Raw genomic sequence first — 23,512 nt, forward strand, 5'->3', positions numbered from 1 at the left:
AGCAGAGGGTGGGTCTGTTTGCTCTTCAATATTTCCTCACCTCCTAGAAAACTGAGGAATCCACAGCAGACAGAATCATTGTTTTGCAAATGCATCAGAAAGAATGCTTTTATCAGAAATAAAATGACTGTCCAGGAAAAGAAGAAAATGTCTTTATGCCATTATCCAGGATGGTAACTCTTCTCCTGTGCATACCTGAAAATGTCAGAAGCGCATTTCTACATTGACATTTTAATAGATTATATGACAAATTGTATGTTACAGGACAATTCTTCGAAAAGTCAAACAAACCACATAATCTATAGTTTCCTTTTTTACTGAATTTTTAATTCCCAGAAAATGGTTGGCTAGGAGGAGATTGGATATCTGAATTCACATCAGATCCTAATGAAAACAAATCAATTTTAACTAAGTCAGCAAATAGGAGTTGTATTATTTAATTAGTATATAATCTGAAAGAGTTCATTAGCTTCACAACAGGCACAATCAACACTTAGGTAAAGCCATTTACTGTCACAAAACCTTAGAATATTGGTCTTGCAAGTTCTTGGCCTCCATGACTGCGTTATTAAAACCTGAAAATCTTCCTTGCTTCTTCTAAAGATTTCGCATCCATGGGAGGCTTCCTTGGGCTGCCAGGCTGTAGAAACTTCTTCACCGTGGGCAGGTTGCTGATTCTGGTTTTCAGGGCCTGTAATTCATAAAGCACAGCCTCAGAGTGAAGCCAAGGGCTGAAACCACCATTAACATGACCCAGGGAATATGAGCTCCTCCTGCAAAGACCAAGTGAGTCCGTTCCATCAGCACAAGCATGGAGGCAGAAAGAGACACCCAGTGAGAAATGAAGATAAGAGGAAGAACATGTAGCTCACTTTATTTTCCCCAAAGATGTCTTGAAGTTTTAATCAGTTCAGTCATCTCTATCTTTCTCCTTACATACTAATCCTATAATGACTCTTGTATAAGACAAGAAAAAATAATGTACCTGTGAGATATCAACACAGATGAGTCTCTAAGCAGAAGTGAAAATATGGGGAAATTAGTTTGGAAGGGAATAGTTATAGAAAATATTGAAGACAAACCATGGGACCACCTTTACTCAGTGAGAGATACAGTGTGGGGGGCCAGTGTGCTGGAGAGCTGTGCAGAGAGGAACACAATGTCAGACAACAGGAGCCGGAGCCCAGGGAGGAAACCAAATGGAAAGGGCTCTGCTCAGACTGGCTCAATGTGGGCACATATGGGATAAAGGACATCACAGAGAACTCGGGAACAGAAACCACATTGAAATAGAGGGATGGGGAGAGATGCTGGGCCCTGGGTTCTTTCCATAATAAAGGGCAAAATACTCTTTGTGGGGTAGCATGCACCACAAATTTCCTTTCCAAAACAAAAGTGTTTTCGTTCTTCAAAATTGGAGCCTGCAAGCTCATTTTGGAGACCTCGGGGCACTGAAGGCCTGGAGAAGGCTGGGGTCAAAACGTGGTCAGTTGCAGGGCCCAGATACAAGATCCCAAGATGGGAGATGTGGGGCTGGCTCTCTGGGCTGTGAAATGCGTCACCTTCAGCAGAGGGAAGCTGGAAATAAGGCTAGAGTCAAGCTCTTCCACGTAGTAGAGAAGTTCCACTAGATGAATGTCAGCCCGGCTCAGCTTGTTGCCAACAAGGTAGTCTTGTCCATGGCTCTTTAAGACCTGGGGAATGGGAGGAATCAGATCAGGAACACATACACAACCAGGCTAGGACTCCTGCTTCTTTCAGAGCCTCTCCACCCTGACTTTCCCCACCTCTGCTGCCTTACTACATGGGTGCAGAAATCCAGAGCTTTCTCCACATTTTCTGAATGAATGAGAGAGTAAGAACTGTAACTCTACTCACTCCTCAGTTGTAGCTCAGGCTCCCATTTTCTCTTCTCATTCTACATCACTGTGGCATCTACAACACCCACACAGCTTGCTTCTTCCACATGGGCCAGGGGCTTAGCACCTGCCGCCATGTGTTCTGTCTGCCCCAGGCCCTACAGCATGGAGCCCTCACATTCAGGACATGGCTCTACATTCTGCTTTCTCCCTCTCCAATCTCCCTTGGGCAGCGACTCCACCTTCATGACAACACTCTTCCCCCAGGAGGAGACTATTTCAGAGTCCTCATTTCTCCTTCTCTGCTCTCCTCATTCCCTGCTCTATCTCCCTGTGATCTGTAGGAAACCTGGGTGAACCTGAATTCATCATCTTTCTTACAGCATTGACTCTCACTCCCAACTGGCACTATGTTATAATCTGCAAGCTGAACAGTTTAGGGGTGAACTGCACTGATGTCTACAACTTACTATAAAATCCATTTTACAAAATCTTCCTCTGCATCCCACAATCACTCTCCTTTTAAAAAATACCCATCCCTGAATCACTACAGTATTCTCTGGTTGGGCAGTTGGTCTCCTATTTTCCTGCACATGGTGCCAGAATGTTTTCTGATGGATGGCTTTCATCACGCCCCTGTTCAGTCAAAATCCATGGGGTTCCATAGACTCAACAGCAACCTCCAGTGTGGTCCAGAGCCCACATTCTACTTATGAACATGAAATTTTGTTGAACAGGTAATTCCATGTTGGGGTCCAGTAAATTAAAATTTTACTGGAAAATTATAGCTTGCGTATAAGTGATACAATTGTTTCTCCAAGTCTATTTTCATAAAATGCCTTGAGAATCAGAGTGCTGCATTGGTGTTCAGGAAGTCTCACTGAAAGTGAAGGTCAGTGCTCCAGGAATGCCCAGCCACTATTTTTCTACTGGCCTCTAAACTCAGTTCCCCAAAACACTGAACAGCTTCACTTACTTTTTCGAAGGCAGGGAAGTAGCGATTTATTATTTTCTCTTTGATCAAGGCAATCTTGGCATCTTTTTCCTCAGGTGGACATATGGGCAGAAGGAGGATCATTTCACCCAAATCTGCTATACCTTCTGTATACATATCAATCCTGGAAGACAGAAACAACCAAATGGTCAAATACCTTTTGCCTTAGATTTTATAGGTTTATAAAAACCTAACAGAGTAGAGTATCAGGTGATGGCAAAATAATTCACCTCCAGTGAGTGCCTTTTATAGTCTAGTCATTATGCTCTGAGTTTTACAGGTATATTAACATTTATCTCTTAAAACAACCTATCAAGGTAGATAGATCTCCAAATTGTGTTACATGCATGACCTAATACAGGTAAAAAGAGCATCGGTGGTCACAGTCAACAGAGAAATTGGCGGAATCACTGCCAGTGCCTACTGATGCTGTGCCAAGATTTATCATCTCCATTGTGGTTTGTTCTGTGCATGAACTTAGTGTGAGTCAAATGGCCAAAGACCTGCTTCCTAAGTAATCCTAAGAGAGTCCGTGGCAGAGCCATCTCAGTCATATTCCTTGTCCTCTCTCATCATTTTACACCTTCCAGGGCTGCTTCTATGCCCCATATTTGCAGTTCTTCCAATTACACCCATGAAACACATTTCCACAGCCCTCTCCATGTGCTGTTGCCCAACTCTAGCCATGTGTGCCTTTCCTGAGACCCCACCTAAGAATCCCCTTCCCTGGTGAAATTCTCTATAAAGTTACAACCAGTGCAAACTTTTCTTCTTTTGTGTCAAACTGGAGTTTCACAATACTTTTTAAAAAAAGAGCTTTATTGATGCATATTCACATACTATAATTGCCACCAGTTATATTATACTATTGAGTGGTTTTTAGTGCACTCACAGAAATCTGTAAAAATAACTACAGTCTAATTCCAGAATTATTTTGGTCACCCTGATAAGGACATCTGTACCATTAGCAGTATTCTTCATTTTTCTCCAAGCCCCACTCCTTTAGCCCCAGGCAACCACTAATCTACTTTCTACCTCTATGGATTTGAATATCTGGACATTTCATATGAAAAGAATCCTATAATATGTGGCCTTCTGTGTCTTGTGTATTTTATGTAACATGTCTTATGGTTTAACCCTCTTGTAGCATGCATTGGTACTTCATTCTTTTTCGTGACCAAATATCTTTCCATTGCATGGCTAAGGCACATTTTTCTCCTCCATTTATTGATCGATGGATATTTGGGTTGTTTCCACTTTTTGAATTCTATGAATATTGTTATTTGCATTATTCACTTATGTAAAGTATATAGTGTGGATGTATTTTCGATTGTTTGGGGATATACCTGTTAGAGGAACTGCTGGGTCATTGGTAATACCATATTAAAGTTTTTGAGGAGCTGCCAGCAGTTTCATTCAGGATTTATTTGGAATCATGCAGTCTCATCACAACAGCAAGGAGACCCCTTGGCTTTGCTGGTATGGAATCAATCTGGCTGTTTTGGCCTTCTATCCATGTGTCAAGGTAACCCCAGGATCCTTGGTGCCAGCCTCTAATAGCCCTGCTCAAGTATTCCAGTTGATATAATTGGTTGGTAATTTAGGTTCCTGGTCATCTTTCTTGGAATTACTGGGATCTTAGATTCGGCTTCTTTGCAGCTTTCCCTCCCCAGTCCTTCATCTACAGACTCTCACATATTCTATGCCTGTCCTAAACTGTTGGCCAGAGTCCAGCCTCTGAAGTCCTGAGCACCTGGAATCATGATTCCCCATCCTCCTGAGTTCATGGTTCGTCAATATTTGGAAACCTCTGTCAGGGTGCTGGATCCATGGACTGCATCCTCTTCTAGACTCACCCTCACCTGAACCCTCCCCATGTTCACTGTTCCCTCATCTCCATGGGACTGTGCAATACTGGACCTCAGCGTGCATGCCCAAGGCCCAGCCTGCTGCATGATGCTCTGCCATGGTCCCACCCACTCAAGGAAGGACCTAAATCACTCTGTGTTCTCTGTGGATGGAAGAACAGAAAATATACCGTACAGGGCTCTCTCCTTTATGTCTTTCCCATAGAGATTGTATTTGCTGGCAATGTAGTTGAGAATGGCTCTGGTCTGCACCAGCTTCATCCCATCAATCTCAACCATTGGCACTTGCTGGAACATCAAATATCCATCTTTAGAAGGAAGAAAAAAAAGGAGAGTGAAGTGTCTCTGAAACTCACCCTTTTGGGATGAACAAAATGGTTGTGGAAATGACTAAATTTGTAAAATGAAAATGAAATTACTGCCTGGTAAGATTTCACTTGAAACAAAAACTTTTTTTTTTTTTTTTTTTTTGGGCAGAGTATCATTCTGTCACCCAGGCTGGAGTGGAGTGGCCTGATCCTGGCTCACTGTAACCTCTGCCTCCCAGGTTCAAGTGATTCTCCTACCTCAGCCTCCCAATAGCTGGGATTACAGCCATGCACCACTGCACATGGCTAATTTTTGTATTTTTACAAGCGATAGGGTCTCACCATGTTGGCCAAACTGGTTTTGAATTCCTGAACTGAAATGATCTACCCACCTCAGCCTCCCAAATTGAGATTACAGGCGTGAGCCACTGCACCCAGTCCAAACAACATGTTTAAAAAGCTTCCTGTAGTTCTTCTTTTTCTTAAGAAGCTTCCTTTTACTTTTTATACATTTATTTCATATATGTTTTTATTGCCCCTCCAGATACATAGTGGGACTCTTGAATTTTTTGTGTTGATTTATCTTCATGGTTATTTTAGGAAGAGGTTGGGACAAGTTACAATAGGACTGGCAACAAGGTGCCATTTAAAACAGAAAGTTCCCAGAGTAAGTTTCATGGTGTTTGTGACATTTAAGGCAGGTTCTGAGAGGTTTTTATGTAAGGGTCCCTTTCTGTGCTCTTCAAAGTCTGCGATATTGCTACAGTGTTACCTTGTCACACTCCCCACATGAAAGAAAAAACTCGAGACAGTGGCCACATCTATTTCTCCTCCTTTTGTCTAATGCATGTTCTTGCATGTGCTTGGATGGGGAGGGCTGTGTGGGATCCTGTGCTGATGACCACCACTCATTCACAATGCCCCAAGCATGAAAACAAAGAAAGGGCTTTCTCAGGGCGTGGGAGATGATTCCTCTAGCAAATACTCTGAGAGGTCTGGTCCTTTTAGCCTGGAGAGAGTTGCCAGACTTGATCAAGGAGCCACATCCCTTCCATTTTAACCACTTTCTCCCTCTGCACCATGTACAAATACCACACCCCACACACATAGACATTGCCAGCTGTGCAAAGCTCCCCGTGTACCTTCTACTAGATACCCTCATCAGAGGAACTTAGAGATTGATCTTACCATTTCTTAACTTGTCCAAATCTTCTGCAGATTTCATAAATTTCTCTTCAAACTGGAAGCAGAAACAGTAAACGAGTTCTTGTTAATTCATTCTGTTATAGACTTGTGGCCTTGAATGGCCCCATCTGGTGCATCATTTGGAGAATATAAGATTTCTGAGTTTGGCAGAGTACACAGAGGGGGCTGGTCATGGCCATTTGGAAATTTAGACCTAATTCATTGAGAAAAGTGCATGAGTCACAGCACACAGCTGCTCAATCTTCTAGTTCACTTCACCTCCACCCTGATATGAATGTCTATGATTAGGTCATGTTTTGAGAGGGGACATCACTGGAGAAAAGGCACAAAGCAGTTCTTCTAGTTATGGTGTTGTCATATCTTAGGAAAGCCTGTGTCTCCAAGTGAGATCAGACCACAGCCTTGTGTGTTCCCAGCATGGGGCATGCCATGGGCTAATGGATATCAAATATTCTGCCACCAAGGAGCCTCTGCTATAATTTGTATCGCCCCACTTCTCAGGAACCCTGCTAAGGGTGAAATAGGTCGCTGCTGTTGCACAGCTTTCACACTTGCAACTATAATTTTCTCTTCTGAAGTACGTGAGACACAATAGGGTAAAATTCTCAATTTAATAAAGGAATTAGAGTCCCACACTAACATTATTTTTAAGGAAAACCTCTGGTTTCTGATGTGGTTTTGTGGCATTGGGGAATGCTTGTGTGTTCTAGAAGCCTCCTCCCATCATTTTAACCATGTGTTTATTTCCCTGCATCCTCATAGACATGTAGGCTGCCCCAGGGCAGGGACTGTGTCTGTCTTGTTCACTATTTCCATGACCGAGTACAGAACCTGGAATTAATAAGTGCTCAAGCAAATAATTGCTGTGAATGTAGTCAATCTTTAATAGGTAGTTTATTACAATCCACTCCCTTCCGTCTCTCATTTGTAGTTTGCATTTTACCTCTAATTACAACCATTTTTTAATATTATGCATTTTTATTTTTTTATTGTGGAAATTATGAACATGAATAATATAAACAGAAAAGCATAATGATTCTCCTTATACTTGTTGCATAGAATCAATAATTATCAATCAAAATCAATATGGTTTCATCTATATGCCCACCTACTTCTCCTCTTGTAATAATTCCAAGGAAATCCCAGATCTATATGATTAATCCTTAAATACTTCAGTGTGTTTTCCTAAAACACATTAACTATTCCAAAGACAGCCATAGTACATTATCACACATGAAATATTAACAATAATTATTTAATGTCCTCAAATATTCAGTTTCATGTTTCTAATTGTATAAATGCTATAAATTATTTTTTACAGTTTGTTTAAATTCTAATCCACTTAAGTTCTGCACTTTGTGATTAGTGTCTTAATTGTATTTTAATATGTTTGCTTTTAGATGAGAAGACATTTTAAGAATTACTAGGTCAAATCTGTTCATCTTTTTCTTAATTATAGTCCATTTTTATTTAAGGCACAATGCTTCAGTAAGCAATCATCTCATAGTTTCTGTGGGAAAAGTATGTGATAATGCAATCGTAAATCCGACTTAAGATGACCTAACTCAGAACCTACCTCTACTCCAGCTGCAGCCAGGAGCCACCGGGTGGACTCCATTCTGCCCCGTGCATTGAAGTAATGGAGCCTGGGCTTCTCTGCCATGATAGCAGTCTCCTGGAGGTTTCTCTAAGCCTGAATGAATGAATGAATGAATAATTGAAACCATAGAATCAAAAATGTACTTTAGGATGTGTAGCTGAAAACCACGAAAAATACCGAAGAAGAACCTGCCTTCTTCATGACTGTGTTGAAAGAGTTCCTGGAATGTTTTCTTGGCTCAAATTGTTACCCATCAGTGACCACCCTCAGATTCCAGCAAACCAGTCTCAAGTCTTCATTGGCTAACTGTGACTTTTCTTGGCAGCATAAGAGGTGAGAGTATGTGATAATAATATATGTATATAGGAGTTAATGGAAGAGGAAGAATTCAAGAACGAATATTTATTGAAAACTTCCTAGTGATCCTTCCTCAATGCTAGTCCCTTTCAATATCTTATATCTTTAATCCTCCTTATAGTCCCATGAAATGACTGTTATCTCCATTTTTTAGTTAATGAAATGGAACATCAGAGAAATACAATGTTCACAGTCATACTCCGGTTGGTGATGGACATGAATATCTACACCAAGGACTAAAATGAAGTCATGCCTGGAAGCCAGCTGGGTGAAGGCCCTGGGAACCCATGAACTGGCCGTGGAACCAGAGGATGTCTCTGACAGGGAGGACTGGCTGGGAGCTAAGTCACTCTTCAGCTCTTTGGCTGTGAGACTGCATTTGATCAAAACCAGAAATTAGGCCTCAGACTTGGTTAACTGTAGCTAGAAGATCCAAAATCTATCAACAGACAGAGAATGTTAATCCCTTGCAGCTTTTGGAATTCTGTATTCTAACTCTGTGGGGTGCATTTTGTTATATAAGCTGGAAGAAGAGATGTTGCTGCATTAATTTTGCAATATGGAAGGAGCTAGCATTTGTTCAACATCAGTTACACACTGGTCATTCTTCTAAATTTCTCTTTGTTTTATCCCACAAAAATCACCTAAGATGAATGCAGTTGTTATTCTCATTTTACATTTGAAAATACTGAGGTTTTTAAAGTAACTTGCTCAGAGTAAATGATGGATCTGGGATGCAGACTCACTGCTATTAAAAACCAAGGACTGAGTCTTATTTTCTATGTTAGTGTTTCTCAAATATGCATGGTAACCTTTCAGCAGATTGTGAAAGCCCATTACTCTTAAAAATAAAATAGAAAAGAATAGAAAATATCAGTGAGCATGACATGTTGAAGGGTAAGTAATGTTTGATGAGTTGTTAGTTTCAGTTATTTGTATATTGTGTGTATGCATGTTTGCATGTGTGCATGCTCACTTGCTCATTGTAAATGGTTAGAGATAAATTGACTGGGCTCATCAGTGAAGTTTGATAGCCCTTGCTCTATCCCAGGCTGTTTGGAAGGTGGAACATAGCAAAGTATCAGAGAATGAAAACCAGTGGCTGCAGGGACAGATGCAACTAATTGTATTATGAATGTGAATGGAAGGACTCAGAACTCATTGAAAGCAGAAGTTCCAGTGCCAAGACTTTGGAACGGTTGCATTTTCTCTCCAAACCCCCAGCTCTGATATTAAACATTCAGATTCTTCTTGCAAAGTTTTGTGGTTGTTGAGTGTGGAACAAAAATATATTTGCCTTTAACAACCAATTTATTTATTTATTTATTTATTTATCATTAATTTTGAGATGGAGTTTCACTGTTTTTGCCCAGGCTGGAGTGCAATGGTGCAATCTTGGCTCACTGCAACCTCAGCTTCCCAGGTTCTAGTGATTCTCCTCCCTCAGCCTCCTGAGTAGCTGGGATAACAGGCACATGCCACCACACCCGGATAATTTTGTATTTTTAGTGGAGAAAGGGTTTCAGCGTGTTGTCCAGTCTGGTCTCGAACACCTGACCTCAGCCTCAGCCTCCCAAAGTGTTGGGATTACAGGAGTGAGCCACCGCACCCAGCCTCAACTAATGTATTTCTAAAAAGGTATGTATGACTAAAATTAGGCATCAAAATCTTTTAAATGTCTCATTTTAAAATATGGGAGTAAATAATTAACCTTTGGAAAGTAAAGAATTCTTTGAAATCATACTGAATCAACTCACCTGTTTTGTAATGAGATATTTTGACATTGTACTTTCTATGATAACTCCAGGAGTAAATTAAAGTAACTTGCGAAATGGAAATAGCATAATTCGGCAGAATGAAAGGGAGAGTGAAGTTCACATGAAAGCATGGGGTGTGCTTGTTTAATTGTTATGGACTAGAGTTCACAGTGTCATAATTCCAATCCCCAAAGTAAACTCTGTTAGCCATTGATTGAGGATCATGTTTCAAAAGGAAGTGAAATTTTATCTTACATAATATTTTATCACAACACTTCTGCTGATAACTAACATATCACTTTCTCAATGTGAGATTTCCAAGGGTCGGGCTAAGACTGAGACATAGGTTACCATTGAGCTTTGTTGGGTCAACAGAAAATGAAAACTAGAGAGATCAAGGATTTGCCATGGGTCACATACACATGCTCCTCATTCATAGTCAATATCTAGGGAATGTGTCTACCTTCTGCAACAACCCTGGGAAATGGCTCCTATTATCTGAATTAAAGATGGGCACACTGAATTTCAGAGAGCTAAAGCCTGTCTCATGCTGCACACTTGGTGAGTGTTGGGTCAGCCTGAACTTCTGATTGCAGGTCCAGAGCTTTTCCACTCCACCTCGTAACCTGGCTCTCAGCTCCTGTCTGAGAAGTTGTTTTATATTTTCCTATTCAATGTATATTAGCCAAATAAATGTTGGAAAGAGAGGGCAAGAGGAGAACATCTAATTCCTGAGTTCCTCCTGTTAGCAACTTTTCAGGGGCTTGCTTGGAAGAAAAAATTAATACAAGTGTGCCTTTCTCTGATTTGACAACCTAAAAACCAGAGTGAGTTGAGGACTAGTATAACTGCATTTACATCAATCAAAAAATGGGCTTGGTTTGTAAGAAATATAAGCTCTCATAATTCCAGGAGTAAATTAAAGGAGTTACATTTACATCTCTGAGGTGGTCCCAATGACACTGCTTCTTATCAGAGAGAAGGGAGAATGAGATAAACCATGACTCCTTCCATTACAAGATTCATAAATGCAGTAGGTTGTTTAATCTCTGAGCCTCAATTTTCTCTTCTTAGAATAGAGATAGTTATTTCTACTTTTGAGGGTTGTTGAGAAAGTTAAGTGAGATAATGTATAAAAAATTCATAGTAGGAACACAGCAATGGGTGTTTGCTCTTTTCCCAGTGCTTGGAAGATGGATGAGTCTCTGGACACATTGAGTAGCCCATGGATCTTCTTTCTTTGATCTATCTATCCATCAATTATTTTACCTACCAACAATCTATGTATATGTATCTATTTACAATCTCTGTCTACCCATCCATGTATGTATTATTTTAACTATCAATCGTTCTTCGTATCTATCTCTCTGTAATCTGTCTCTTCGTCATCTATTATCTATCTTGTATCCATTTCTCTGGTTGTCTATATTTTATCCATAGAACTCTAGTAGGAATAAGATTTTATATGAATCCAGACTTAAATCTGTCATATGATGGCTCTCTGTTTCTCTATCTCTTTCCTTTTTAGTTCCTGTACAGAGGTTATTGATATTCACTAATCAGTCCACCTGGATTAACAGGAAATTTTCAGTGAATGTCCAAGCAGTGGGGCACATCAGTAACACAGCCTTGCTTAGCCCCATGAAGTCATGTAGTCCCATGGTTCTCAACCAGGGGGATTTTTCTCCTCTGCTCCAGAGGACATTCAGCAAGGTCTAGAGATATTTTGGGTTGTTACATCTGCAGAGAGGGAGAGGGGGCTACAAATCAGATAGGTAGAGGCCAGGGATGCCTAGAAACATCCTAGAGTGGGCAGGACAGATCTCCCTTCAAAGAATTACACAATTTGAAGGGCAGCAACAGTCAGAGCCTCTTTCTTAGCTATCCTCTATATTGGCCATGAGTTGGTAGAACTCCAGAGACAGAATATGACTTGTCTTTGAGCTAACTAGTGGTAAAGGCTCAACTAGAATCTAGTCCTCCTGACATTCAAACTAATTTATTCTAATTATAATAAACCTGAGTTTTGTATTTTCACAGCCAATATAGAATTACAGTGTCACAGTTTACAATTGTGTGTTGACTACTTACACAGAGAAAGAAATTTTTGCATACATTGCCACTTCTTCCAGCACTGATTATTGTTCAAAATGCTACCATTTCTTTTTTCTCTTGTCATTATTTCCCATACCATTAAATGCTGAAGCCCTGGTTTTCTAAATTCTTCATTTTTACATTTCTGTAAAGATGTATCCAACAGAAAAGAAATAAACAATTCTTGAAGTGTCACCCAAACACACCAAGATGGCACAATATGAGTAAAAACAGATTTTTCCTTGTGCTAAGGATACATATTAGCATATTTTTCTAGGAGGCTAGAGAGGAGCGTGTGAGGCAACGTAGAGAGATTTATAAGATCAGTACTTACTTTGTTAAACGCTGTCACTGTCCGGGCTCGACAACTGAATTCCAGGTCCTAATGTATTTATAAGCACTTTGTTCCTTTCAATAGTTGCCTCCCACTGGAAGAAGGGTCAAGTTAGGGAAAAGCAACTCCCACACATTTCATGGCCAAGGGGCCACCTACTGGATTCTAAGACATGAGGCAAGTGATCTGCTTATCAGAAGAAACTAGTTAATATGTTCCTTTTCAAGGTTGGCAATTAAAGTTCAAACAATATATTTCACCCAGATTTTGCTCTTTTTGCAAGTCATCAGAAACTGGCTTTTTAAAGATGCTTTTTTTCACGAGTTGGATGCAAAGATTAGGGCAACTGAAAAATCTCTATTGTGAGCATAGCTGGGAGGGGATGTCTGTGAAGGGCAAGCTGATGCCACCCTTTTCTTACTGGGTTGCCAAATAAAATATAGGACATCCATGTAAATGTGAATTTCAGGCAAACAATCAATAATTTTTTAGTTATAGCTATGTTCCAAACACAGTATGAAACCAGATTATATTGAAATATTATTTATCGTTTATCTGAAATTCACATTTAGGTGAGTATCCTGTATTTTATCTGCCAAATCCAGAGACCCTATTTGCATATGCTATCCTCTTTGTGTCACTCAAATTGCCCATAATATAGCAAATCAGAAGGTATTCATCACCTGGATTCATCAACTGCAAATAATCTTTCTTCATAGATGAAGATAGATACCAGGTAGGGGGTTATGTTGGCCCCCAAGAAAGACAGGTCCATATAGAAATCCCTAGATCCTGTGAACTTGATCTTATTTGGAAAAAGGCTCTTTGCAGATGTAATGAAGTAAAAGAATTTGAGATGAGATCATCTTGGTATATCTGGATAGGCCCCAAATCCAATAACAATTGTCCTCACAGCAGAGAGAAGAGAAGACACAGCACACAGGGGGTGAGGTGCTGGAACACAGAGGCAGAAATTAGAGTGATGTGGTCACGATCCATGAAAGTCCAGAAAGGCCAAGAGCCCAGAAGCTAGAAGACGCAGGGAAAGATTCCTGGAAAACACTTAATCCAAACCCGATGGCAGCCCAGGCCTGAGTAGCACTGAAGGAACTGATGGAAGGCTCATACCCGGGGCCCCACAGAGCCTTAAGGAGGAGAGTGAGGATGAGCCAGGAGCACATGCACTGTAAGGGACAATAAGATGGCCTGAGAGCAGAGGGGTGGGTCTGTTTGCACTTCAATATTTCCTCACCTCCTAGAAAACTGAGGGATCCATAGCAGACAGAATGGTTGTTTGAAAATGCATAAGAAAAAGTGTTTTCATCAGAAATAAAATGGATGTCAAGGAAAAAAAGAAAATTTCATTTTGCCATTCCCCAGAATGATAACTGTTTTCTTGTGCAGAATGTCAGAAGTAAATTTCTATACCTGACTTTTTGATAGGCCATGTGACAAATGCTGCAGGACAATTCTTGAAAAAGTCAAACAAATCACACAGTCTACATTTTACTTTTTTACTAAATTTTTAATTCCAAGAAAATTTATGGGGAGTTTGGAAATCTGATTTCATATCAGATACTAATGAAAAGAAATCAATTTTAACTAAATCTGGTCATAGGCGTTTTACTATGTAATTAGCATATAATTTTTAAAAAGTTTATTAACTTCACAATAGCCACAACCAACATTTAGATAAAGCAATTTATTGTTGCAAAACTTTAGAATATTGGTATTGCATGTTCTTGGCATCCATGCCTGCTTTATTAAACCTTGAAAATCTTCGTTGCTTCTTCTAAACCTTTCGCATCTGTGGGAAGCTTCCTCAGGCTGCCAGGCTGCAAAAACTTCTTCACTGTGGGGAGTTTGCTGATTCTGATTTTCAGGGCCCACAATGCACAAAGCACAGCCTCAGAGTGAAGCCAAGGGCTGACACCACCATTAACACAACCCAGGGAATCTGCGCCCCTCCTACACAAAGACCAACTGAGTTCCCTCTATCAGCACCAGTAGGGAGGCAGAAAGAGACACTAAGTGAGAAATGAAGATAGGAGGAAGAACATGCAGCTCACTAGCCGTTTCCCAAACAATGTCTTTAAGACTTTATTCAGTTCAGTCTTCCTACCCTCTTTCTTACACATGAATCTTGTAGATTCATGGCTCTTGTAGAAGATGAGAAAGAACAATGTGCCTGTGAGATATCAGCACAGATCAGTCTCTAAGCAGAAGAAGTGAAGATATGAGAAAATTGAGTTAGAAATGAAAATAGAAAGTGTTAAAGACAAACCAAGGGGCCACTTTTTCCCATAGAGAAATATAGCTTTGGGGGGTAGTGTGTTGGGAGAGCTGTGCACAAGGAACTCAATTATCTGACAGCAGGAGCCAGAGCATAAGGAAGGAACCAGATGGAAAGGGCCCTGCTCAGACACACTTGGTGTGGGAAGATAAGGGCATATTGGGATAAAGGGCATCACAGAGAACTCAGGAACAGAAACCACAGTGAAATAGAGGGATGAGGAGAGATGCTGGGCCCTGGGTCCTTGGTGTTATAAAAAGTGAAATATTCTTGGGGTAGCATGCACATCAAATTTCCTTGGCATAATAAGAAGGAATTTCCATGCCTCAGAATGAGGACCTGGAAGCTCAATTTGGAGACCTGGGGGGCCCTGAAGACCTGGAGAAGGCTGAGGTCAGAATGTGGCCAGTTCAAGGGCCCAGATACTAGGTCCCAAGATGGGCGATGAGGAGCTGCCTCTTGAGGACTGGGAAATGGGTCACCTTCAGCAGAGGGAAGTTGGAGATGAGGCTGGAGTCAAGCTCTTCCATGTGGTAGAGAAGTTTGACCAGGTGAATGTCAGCCTGGCTCAGCTTGTTGCCAAAGAGGTAGTCTTGTTCATGGCTCTTCAACACCTGGAGAATCGGAGGAATCGGATCAGGAACACATGTGTAGTGAGGCTGGGGCCTCTGCTTCTCCCTGAGTTTGTCCAGCCTGACTCTCCCTCTCCCACCTCTGCTTCCTTACTGGGCAGGTGCAAAGATCCAGACCTTTCTCCATGTTACCTGATTCAGTGAGAGAGTAAGAAGTGTGGCCCTGCTCATTCCTTGTTTGCATCCCAGGCTCCCATTTTCTCCTCTCATTCCACATCACTGTGGCATCCACAGCACCCACCCAGCTTGCATCTTCCACATGGGCCAGGGGCTTATCCCCTGCTGCAGCATGTTTTGTCTGCCCCAGGCCCTACAGTGTGCAGCCCTGATGTTCAGTGGCTCTACACACCCTCTCTCTCCAGTCTCTCTTGGGCAGCGACTCCACTTTCATGGCAGCACTCCTCTCCCAGGAGTAAACTATTTCAGAATCCTCATTTCTCCTCATCTGCTCTCCTCATTTCCTGCTCTGGGATCTGAAATAAGCCTGGGTGAACTTTAATTCATCCTCTTTCTTGCAATGGTGGTTCTTACTGCTTTGACTGTGTTATAATCTGCATGCCACTGTGTCCCGGGGTGAACTGCAAAGATGTCTGCAACTTACTTTGAAATGCAATAATAATAATAATAATAATAATAATAATAATAATAATAATGTGTTTGAGTGAGGCAAACAGGGGTGGAGTGAGTGACTTGTGATAAAGCAAAGATAAAAGGTTAACTTTGCTCTTTAGATCCTTGGTGTATATATGTTCATAAAACATTTCTTTGGACTACACTAGATCTATACATTTGTAATAATAAAATTTTTGACTGATATATGATATTTATTAAAATATCTCAGCACATTGACATCATAAATAATAAAAAGAGAAAACATATGGCAACATTGATTTGAGATAATATTTTGACAAGTACATTTTCACACTATGTATACATACAAATGTATGGATAATTACTTGGTACACAAACAAAACAACTTCAATGCTATATTGTAATATACATTGTTCAAATGCACATATCATGGGCTCTTTGGTAGAACTGGTAGAATTCTTATTCACAGTCTATTTTTATACAGTGCCTTGAGAGTCAGGTGCTCCATTAACATCAAAGAAAGCTTTTTGGAAGTGAAGGTCAATGCCCCCAAAATACACAGGCACTATTTTATTTTTCTGTTGCCTTGTGTTATGGACTGACTGTTTATGTTTCCCAAAAATTCATATGTTGAGATCCTGACCCCCAAATCTGTAGAAGAGATCCCTAAGAAATATATTCTTTCAAGCCATTGGTAGGTGGGGGTTTCAGGAGTTGATCAAGTCATGAGGGTGGAGCTCTCATGAATGACATTAGTCCCCTTATAAAAGGGATCTTAGAGAACTCCCTTGGCATGTTTGCCATGTGAGGACACAGCCAGGGTTTGGCTGTCTATGAACCAAGGAACAGGTGCTCCCCAGATGTGAAATCTGCTGGCACATTGATCTTGTACTTCCCAGCCTGCAGAGCTGTGAGATAGAAACATCTGTTCTTTAAGCTACCCAGTCTATGGTATTTTGTTATTGCAGCCAAACTGCTAAGAAACCTTCTAAACTCTTAGTGCCCTTATAGACTAAACAGCTTCTATCATGACCTTTACAACAGTCAGTCAAATACACCAGCATTTGGTCAATAACTGCCAGCTTCCCTAATTTTTGCCTCTATTTTCAATTTATGACCAACCACAGAAAGCAAAATACGGATCTCTGACTAATCCCATAGAAATCCACGCTTCTAGTTAGCCAGCTTACAGCATCCCTAGGCCAGCAACCTGCAATCAGGACATAACTTTTTCTACCATGAATCTCTCAGACTTTCCTGCCTACCTCTGAATCTCTGACAAATGCAAGTGATGGTGGCTGACTTCCTTTCTATAGCAAGCTCTGTATAAACACCTTTTGCTTATTCTCATTTGGATTGTCTTCACTTCCACAGTTTTTCTGGAAGTTGCAACAAGACATGATCTATGTTGCCAATTGCCATGGACTCCAGCCGTCAACCAGGTGCAGTATCCACAAAGGCTCCTTGTGTCTTGTGGCAAGTCAGCACCTGGGCTGAACTCTCTTCTCTTTGCATTGAGCTCTTTCACTTTTTATTCTCAGGTTGGTCCTTGGTTTTGGTATCGGTTCTCATCTGCTTAGCATCCTTTGTAGAATCAGGACTTTCTTTTCATTCCTTTTGTGTTACTTATTTTTGTTGTGCGATCTAAAGGTGTTGTTTGTCATAAAAGAAGCAGCATAAGAGCAGAGGCCCAGGAGCCTGTTTTTCAAGATAGCCTCACAGTACATTAAGTTTGAGGTTCTCACTGGACCTCTTTCCATTTGTACAAACTTTGCTGTGGGTCACCTCTAAAACCGAATGAAGTTCTTCTCTGTTGATTTTTGGTTATTGTTGTTCTGCAAACTTGGCAGTGATCCAGACAGAAACATCACAGTTTCCACTTGGGGCAGAGTATTGACAATGACTTTAGATTTACTTTATCCTTGTTAGGTGGTAATCCATATAACTGACTGAATAATTCTCTATTGTAGTTTTGAGGCTTAAATCATGTAGCCACCAAAAAGCTGAAGAAATGCCTAGGGTGAGATCTGGGGAAGGGGCATGAAGCTTCCATGCCTTCCCTGGACAGGCCACCCTCCAAGAAGCTCCATGTGTTCAGCTATCCAGAAGCTCCCAGGTACAGCTTCAAAGACAGGAAAATAATGGCTTGTTGTTCCTTCTTTGATCAGGGCAAGCTTTGTATCTTTTTCCTCAGGTGGATGCAATGAGTAATGCAGAAGCTTTTCACTCAAACCTGCCCTACCTTCCATATACATATTGACCCTGTAAGACAAAAATAACCAAACTGCTAAGTGTCTTCTGCCTTAGAGTTTATGTTTAAACACTTGAGACAATGGAGCATTAGGTGACAGGAAAGTAATTCAGCTCCATTGGGTGACTTTTATATGCCAGTCGTTAGGCTATGATTTGTATATTTACATTTATTTCTCAGAACACTCTACTGTGGTAGATCTATATCTAAAATGTTTGTTATACACGTGACCAAATACAGGTACAAGAAACATCGGTGACCTGTCCAGCGTCACAGTCATGAGAGAAATTAGTGGAATCACTGCAAGTAACCACTGATGCTACAAATAGGATTTGCTCACTCTGCTGTGGTTTGTTCTATACATAAGCTTAGCTTGATTCATATGGCTAAAGACCTGCCATTTACATAATCCCAAGACAGCCTCCCCAGCAGCCATCTCGAACGTGTCCGTTTTCCTCTCTCATCACACTATACATCCCAGGCTCATTTTTATGCCCAATATTAGAAGTTCTTAAAAAAGAAAAAAATAAAATTAATAAAGGAAAAACTAGGAAATAAGGTATGTCTTTAAAAGATATCCCTAAATAATATATTGTTTCAAGTAAGCTAGTAATTTTCAAAAAAAAACAAACAAAAAAAAGAAGCTCTCTCAATTATTTTCCATAAAACATTGTTCCATTACCTTCTCCATATGATGTTGGCCAATTCTAGTCATGATTGTGTTTCAAGACCTCACCTAATATTCCCATGGTAACATGGGAAAATTGTTTACATGGTAAAATTGGTAAACATGGTAAAATTATTCATATAGTTAAAGCCAGTGCATACCATAGGACATCTTCTTTCTTCTCATTTCAAACTGTGTTTCCTACAAAACTTTTATTTATTCATTTATTTATTTATTTATTTATTTATTTTGAGACAGAGCCTCACTCTGTCACCAGGCTGGAGTGCAGTGGGGCAATCTCGGCTCACTGCAACCTGTGCTTCCTGGGTTCAGGTGATTCTCCTGCCTCAGCCTCCCGAGTAGCTGGGACCTTAGGTGCACGCCACCACACCTGGCTAATTTTTGTAATTTTAGTAGAGACTGGGTTTCACCATGATGGCCAGGAGGGTCTTGATCTCTTGACCTGGTGATCCACTTGCCTCGGCCTCTCAAAGTGCTGGGATTACAGGCATGAGCCACTGTGCCTGGCCCTGTATTTTATTTTTCTTTGAGACAGAGTCTTGCTCTGTCACCCAGGCTGGAGTGCAGTGGTGCGATCCTGGCTCACTGCAACTTTTGCCTCCCATATTCATGTGATTCTCTTGCCTCAGCCTCCCAAGTAGCTGGGATTACAGACACCCGCCACTACGCCTGGCTAATTTTTGTATGAGTAGAGATAGGGTTTTGCCATGTTGGCCAGGCTGGTCTTGAACTCCTGACCTCAGGTGATCTGCCTGCCTCAGCCTCCCAAAGTGCTGATTATAGGTGTGAGCCACCATACCTGGTGAATACTTTTAAATAACAGCTTTATTGACATGTATTCACATACCATAATTGCCACCCCTTAACAGAATATTATTCAGTAATTTTTAGTACATTTACAAAATTCTGCAAATACTATCACTGTCTAATTCCAGAATATTTTTATCACCTGGGAAAGCAGTAGCACATGCTTTGGCAGCCATTCCCCATTGTCCCCTTTCTCCAGCCCCTGTCAACAACTGATTTCCTCTCTGGACTCAAATGGTCTGGATGGTTCATACAAAAGAATTCATGTCACATGTGGACTTTGGTGTCTGGTTTCTTTTATAGCACATGTTTTCAAGGCTCACCCATGTTGTAACATGCATTAGTACTTCATTCCTTTTCATAGCCCAAGAATATTCCATTGTCTGCTACAGCACATCTTATTCCTCCATTCATCCATGTGTGGACATTTGGGTTGTTTCCACCTTTTGCATATCATGAATAATTCTCCTATGAACATTTCTGTGCATGGATTAGTAAGGATGTGTTTTCCTTTCTCCTGGATGTAGACCTGGTAGTGGAATTGCTAGGTCATTGGTAACTCTATGTTGGACTTTTCAAGGAACTGCAAGCAAAGGAGAAGACCCCTCCTCCCAGCTTTGCTGATGCAAAATCAGTCTGACTGCTTAGGTCTGCATCAAATGCTCCACTTTAGGTAACCCTGGTATCTTGGGCACCAGCCTCTCAAACCTTAATCAAGTTGACCAGTTCATATAATTGGCTGGAAACTTAGGTTCCTGGTCACCATTCTTGGAATTAATGGAATCTGAGATTCAACTCCTCTGCAGCATTCTCTCCCCAGGCCTTCATCTACAGACTCTCAAGCATTCTATGCCTTGTCCTAAGCTGTTGGCTGCAGTCTGGCCTCTGAAGTCCTGAGCACCTGGAATCATGATTCCCCATCCTCCTGAGTTCATGGTTCATCAGCGTTTGGAAACCTCTGTCAGGGTGCTGGATCTATAGGCTGCATTGTCTTCTAGAATCGCACTCGCCTGAACCCTCCCCATATTCACTGTTTCCTCATCTCCATGGGACTCTGCAATACTGGACACCAGCGTATATGCCCAAGGCCCAGGCTGCTGCTAGTCGTAATGCTCCTTCCATGGTCCCGCCCACTCACAGAAGGACATAAATCACTCTGTGTTCTCTGTTGATTGAAGAACAGAAAATATACTATATGGGGCTCTCTCCTTTATGTCTTTCCCACAGAGGTTGTATTTGCTGGCAATGTAGTTGAGAATGGCTCTGGTCAGCACCAGCTTCATCCTGTCAATCTCAACCATTGGCACTTGGTGGAACAACAAACTCCCATCTTTAGAAAATAGAAAAAAAAAAAAGGCAGGTGAAATTTCTATGAATTCCACCCTTTCAGGATGAAAAAGTGGTTGTGGAAATGACTAAATGTATAAAAGGAAAAAAAAATTACCTGGCAACTCTTCAAATGAAATAGGAATTTGTTTTTAGCTTCTGGAAGTGCTTTTTCTTACCAAGCTTTCTTTTACTTTTTATACTGTTATTTCATTTATGTTTTTATTCCCCATCCAGCTACAAAGTAGGTCACTTGTATTGTCTGTGTTGATTTATCTTCATGATATCTTAGGAAGAAGTTGGGAGAGACTGCAACAGGCCACCAGCCAGATGCCATTTAACATGGGAATTTCTCAAAGTAAGTCTCATGCTGTTGAAGACATTAAATACAGTTCTGAGAGAAGTTTCTGTGTAGGTTGTTTGTGTGCTCTTCAATACCCCCATTAGACAGTGTGTGCAGGGCAGGCTCTGTGTTTCTTACCCCATGGCTGCTACCCTGGCTCATGTCCCTCCTCACCCTCTGACCTGGACTTCCAACCAATTCAACACTGTCTCGTTATCTAAGTGGACAATATTGCAAAGATATCACCTTGTCAAACTTAAAAGAGAAACAATTCAAAATGGACCTATTTCAACTCCTTTTGTCTAAAACATGTCCTTGCGTGTCTTTGGATGGGGTGGTCTATATGAGATCCTGAGCTGATGACCACAGCTCACTCATGATGCCAAAAGTAGGAAAACAAGAAAAGAGATCCTCAGGGTGCTGGAGATGGTTCTCCAGCAAATACAAAGAGAAGACTAGCCCTTTTTAGCCTGGAAAGAGTTGCCAGACCTGCTTTAGGAGCCCATCCTTTCCATTTTATGATTTTCTCCCTCTCCACCATCACCAACTACAACCCTACACACATGTAAGCATTGCCTGGCTGTTCAAACCTCCCTGTGTACCTTCTACTAGATACCCTCCTCAGCGGCACTTAGAGGCTTGATCTTACCATTTCTTAACTTTTCCAAATCTTTTGCAGATTCCAGAAATTTCTCTTCAAACTGGAAGCAGAAACAGTACATGGGCTCTTGTTAATTCATTCCATAGCATTGTAGACCTTTAACCTTGAATGGCTTCTGTCTGGTACATAATTTGGAAAATATAACACTTCGGGGCTTGGCAGAGCACACAGAGGAGGCTGGTGGTGGCCATTTTGAAATTTACACTAGATCATCAAGAAAAAGGCATGGATCACAGCACATAGTTGCTCGATCTTCTAGTTCACTTTACTTCCACCTTGATCGCTCCCATGTCCCTGATTAGGTCATGATTTGACAGGGGATGTCACTGGAGTTAAGGGATCAGGCAGTTCTTCTAATTATGATGTTGTCATATCTTAGGAAAGCATATGTCTCTGAGTGACATCAGACCACAACCTTTGTGTCTCCAGCATGGGTATGCCATGGGCCAATGGCCACCAAAGATTCTGCCACCAAGGGCCCTCTGCTATAATTTACATCAGTTCAGTTTGTAGGAGCCCTGCTAAGGGTGAAATAGGTCATAGCTGTTGCACAGTTATAACTCTTGCAATTACAATTTCCCTCCTGGAGTATATGGGACACAATAGAATAGAATTCTCAATTTCAGGAAGGAATGAAAGTCCCCAAAGTAACATTACTTTTAGTGAAAATCTCTGGCTCGTGACATGGCTGTGTGGGTTTAATATCACTGTTGTCACATCCTGGCTTCTTGACTTTGGACACATTGTTAAATCTCTCTGTGTCTCAGTATCCTAATCTATGAAATGGGTATACTTATGGTACCTATGTTATAGGTTGGTATGAAGATTAAATTACAAAGTCATGCAAAGCACTCAGAAAAGTAGCAAGTGTATAAGTACTCATTAAACATACACTATTAGGATTCTGAGGTATGGCTATTTCATATCATCCTTAAAAAAATTAAATCAATCTAATATTCATGAAAATATACTGTACTGTTGATCTATATCCAGTGATTTAAACTTTGAAATAAATCACACCCTGTCCTGAGAGTAGTCACTTTGGTTGGAATGACAGCCAGCAATAAGGCTGTCTCAATCTGATGAGAAGCTCTGAGTGGATGCGGGTATTTAATACAAATATGAAAACCAGTTATTGCATAACAATGCAGTTGACTTAATAGGCAGAATCTGTAAAAAACAAAAGTCAAAGTAGACACTTATCAACATTTCCTGTATTTCACTGTTGATATGATCTGGTACCAATCTTAACTCTGCCTCAAAATAGCTGTGTGATCTGGGAATCATCACTTAACATCTTCAAGCCTTAGTTTCCTCATCTGCAAAATGGGGATAGAACATTTTCTTAAACAGAATATTGTAATGTTTTCAAAATGCGTGATACAGGGCCTGACCCGCATGCATCAACATCAAGTAATAAATGGTAGTTGTGTTTGCAGTGGTTACTTACAGTTTAATGGAGTTCTTTATGGTGAAAATTCAGGAATTTGGGGGTATCTACCTTGCTCCATGGAACAGACTTTGTTGTGGATCTATGATCACA

The 23,512-nt window shown here is 40.9% G+C and overlaps 2 protein-coding genes across 2 annotated transcripts; both read right to left on the reverse strand.

Moving 5' to 3' along the window:
• Positions 1–305: 305 nt before the first annotated feature.
• On the reverse strand, positions 306–12,497 carry LOC129039292 (glutathione S-transferase A1). The gene is made up of 7 exons (XM_054492961.2): positions 12,378–12,497; positions 7,812–7,928; positions 6,218–6,269; positions 4,897–5,029; positions 2,836–2,977; positions 1,563–1,694; positions 306–691 (listed from the first exon to the last, which is right to left on the reverse strand). Exons 2-7 carry the CDS (start codon positions 7,896–7,898, stop codon positions 569–571), a joined length of 669 nt encoding a protein of 222 aa, XP_054348936.1. The 5' UTR covers positions 7,899–7,928; positions 12,378–12,497; the 3' UTR covers positions 306–568.
• Positions 12,498–14,140: 1,643 nt separating this feature from the next.
• Positions 14,141–22,030, reverse strand: LOC129039051 (glutathione S-transferase A1-like). Its single transcript, XM_054492595.2, has 6 exons — positions 21,958–22,030; positions 20,842–20,969; positions 19,068–19,072; positions 18,014–18,155; positions 15,153–15,284; positions 14,141–14,284 (listed from the first exon to the last, which is right to left on the reverse strand). The coding sequence occupies exons 1-6, from the start codon at positions 22,028–22,030 to the stop codon at positions 14,141–14,143; spliced, it is 624 nt and encodes a 207-aa protein (XP_054348570.2).
• Positions 22,031–23,512: the final 1,482 nt, after the last annotated feature.

The sequence above is a fragment of the Pongo pygmaeus genome, chromosome 5 (genome assembly GCF_028885625.2).
Source record: "Pongo pygmaeus isolate AG05252 chromosome 5, NHGRI_mPonPyg2-v2.0_pri, whole genome shotgun sequence".
Lineage (NCBI taxonomy): Eukaryota > Metazoa > Chordata > Mammalia > Primates > Hominidae > Pongo > Pongo pygmaeus.

Excerpts from the sequence above, each read along its gene's own strand:
- LOC129039292 (XM_054492961.2), bottom strand. The coding sequence starts at position 7,898 with ATGGCAGAGAAGCCCAGGCTCCATTACTTCAATGCACGGGGCAGAATG. Across the intron at positions 5,030-6,217 it reads TTTGGACAAGTTAAGAAATG|ATGGATATTTGATGTTCCAG; the intron begins GTAAGATCAATC and ends TTCCTTCTAAAG. Across the intron at positions 692-1,562 it reads CCAGCTTCCCTCTGCTGAAG|GCCCTGAAAACCAGAATCAG; the intron begins GTGACGCATTTC and ends TATGAATTACAG.
- LOC129039051 (XM_054492595.2), bottom strand. The coding sequence starts at position 22,030 with ATGTACTGTTTCTGCTTCCAGTTTGAAGAGAAATTTCTGGAATCTGCA. Across the intron at positions 20,970-21,957 it reads TTTGGAAAAGTTAAGAAATG|ATGGGAGTTTGTTGTTCCAC; the intron begins GTAAGATCAAGC and ends TATTTTCTAAAG. Across the intron at positions 15,285-18,013 it reads ATTTTCCTGTCTTTGAAGCT|GTGTTGAAGAGCCATGAACA; the intron begins GTACCTGGGAGC and ends CCGATTCTCCAG.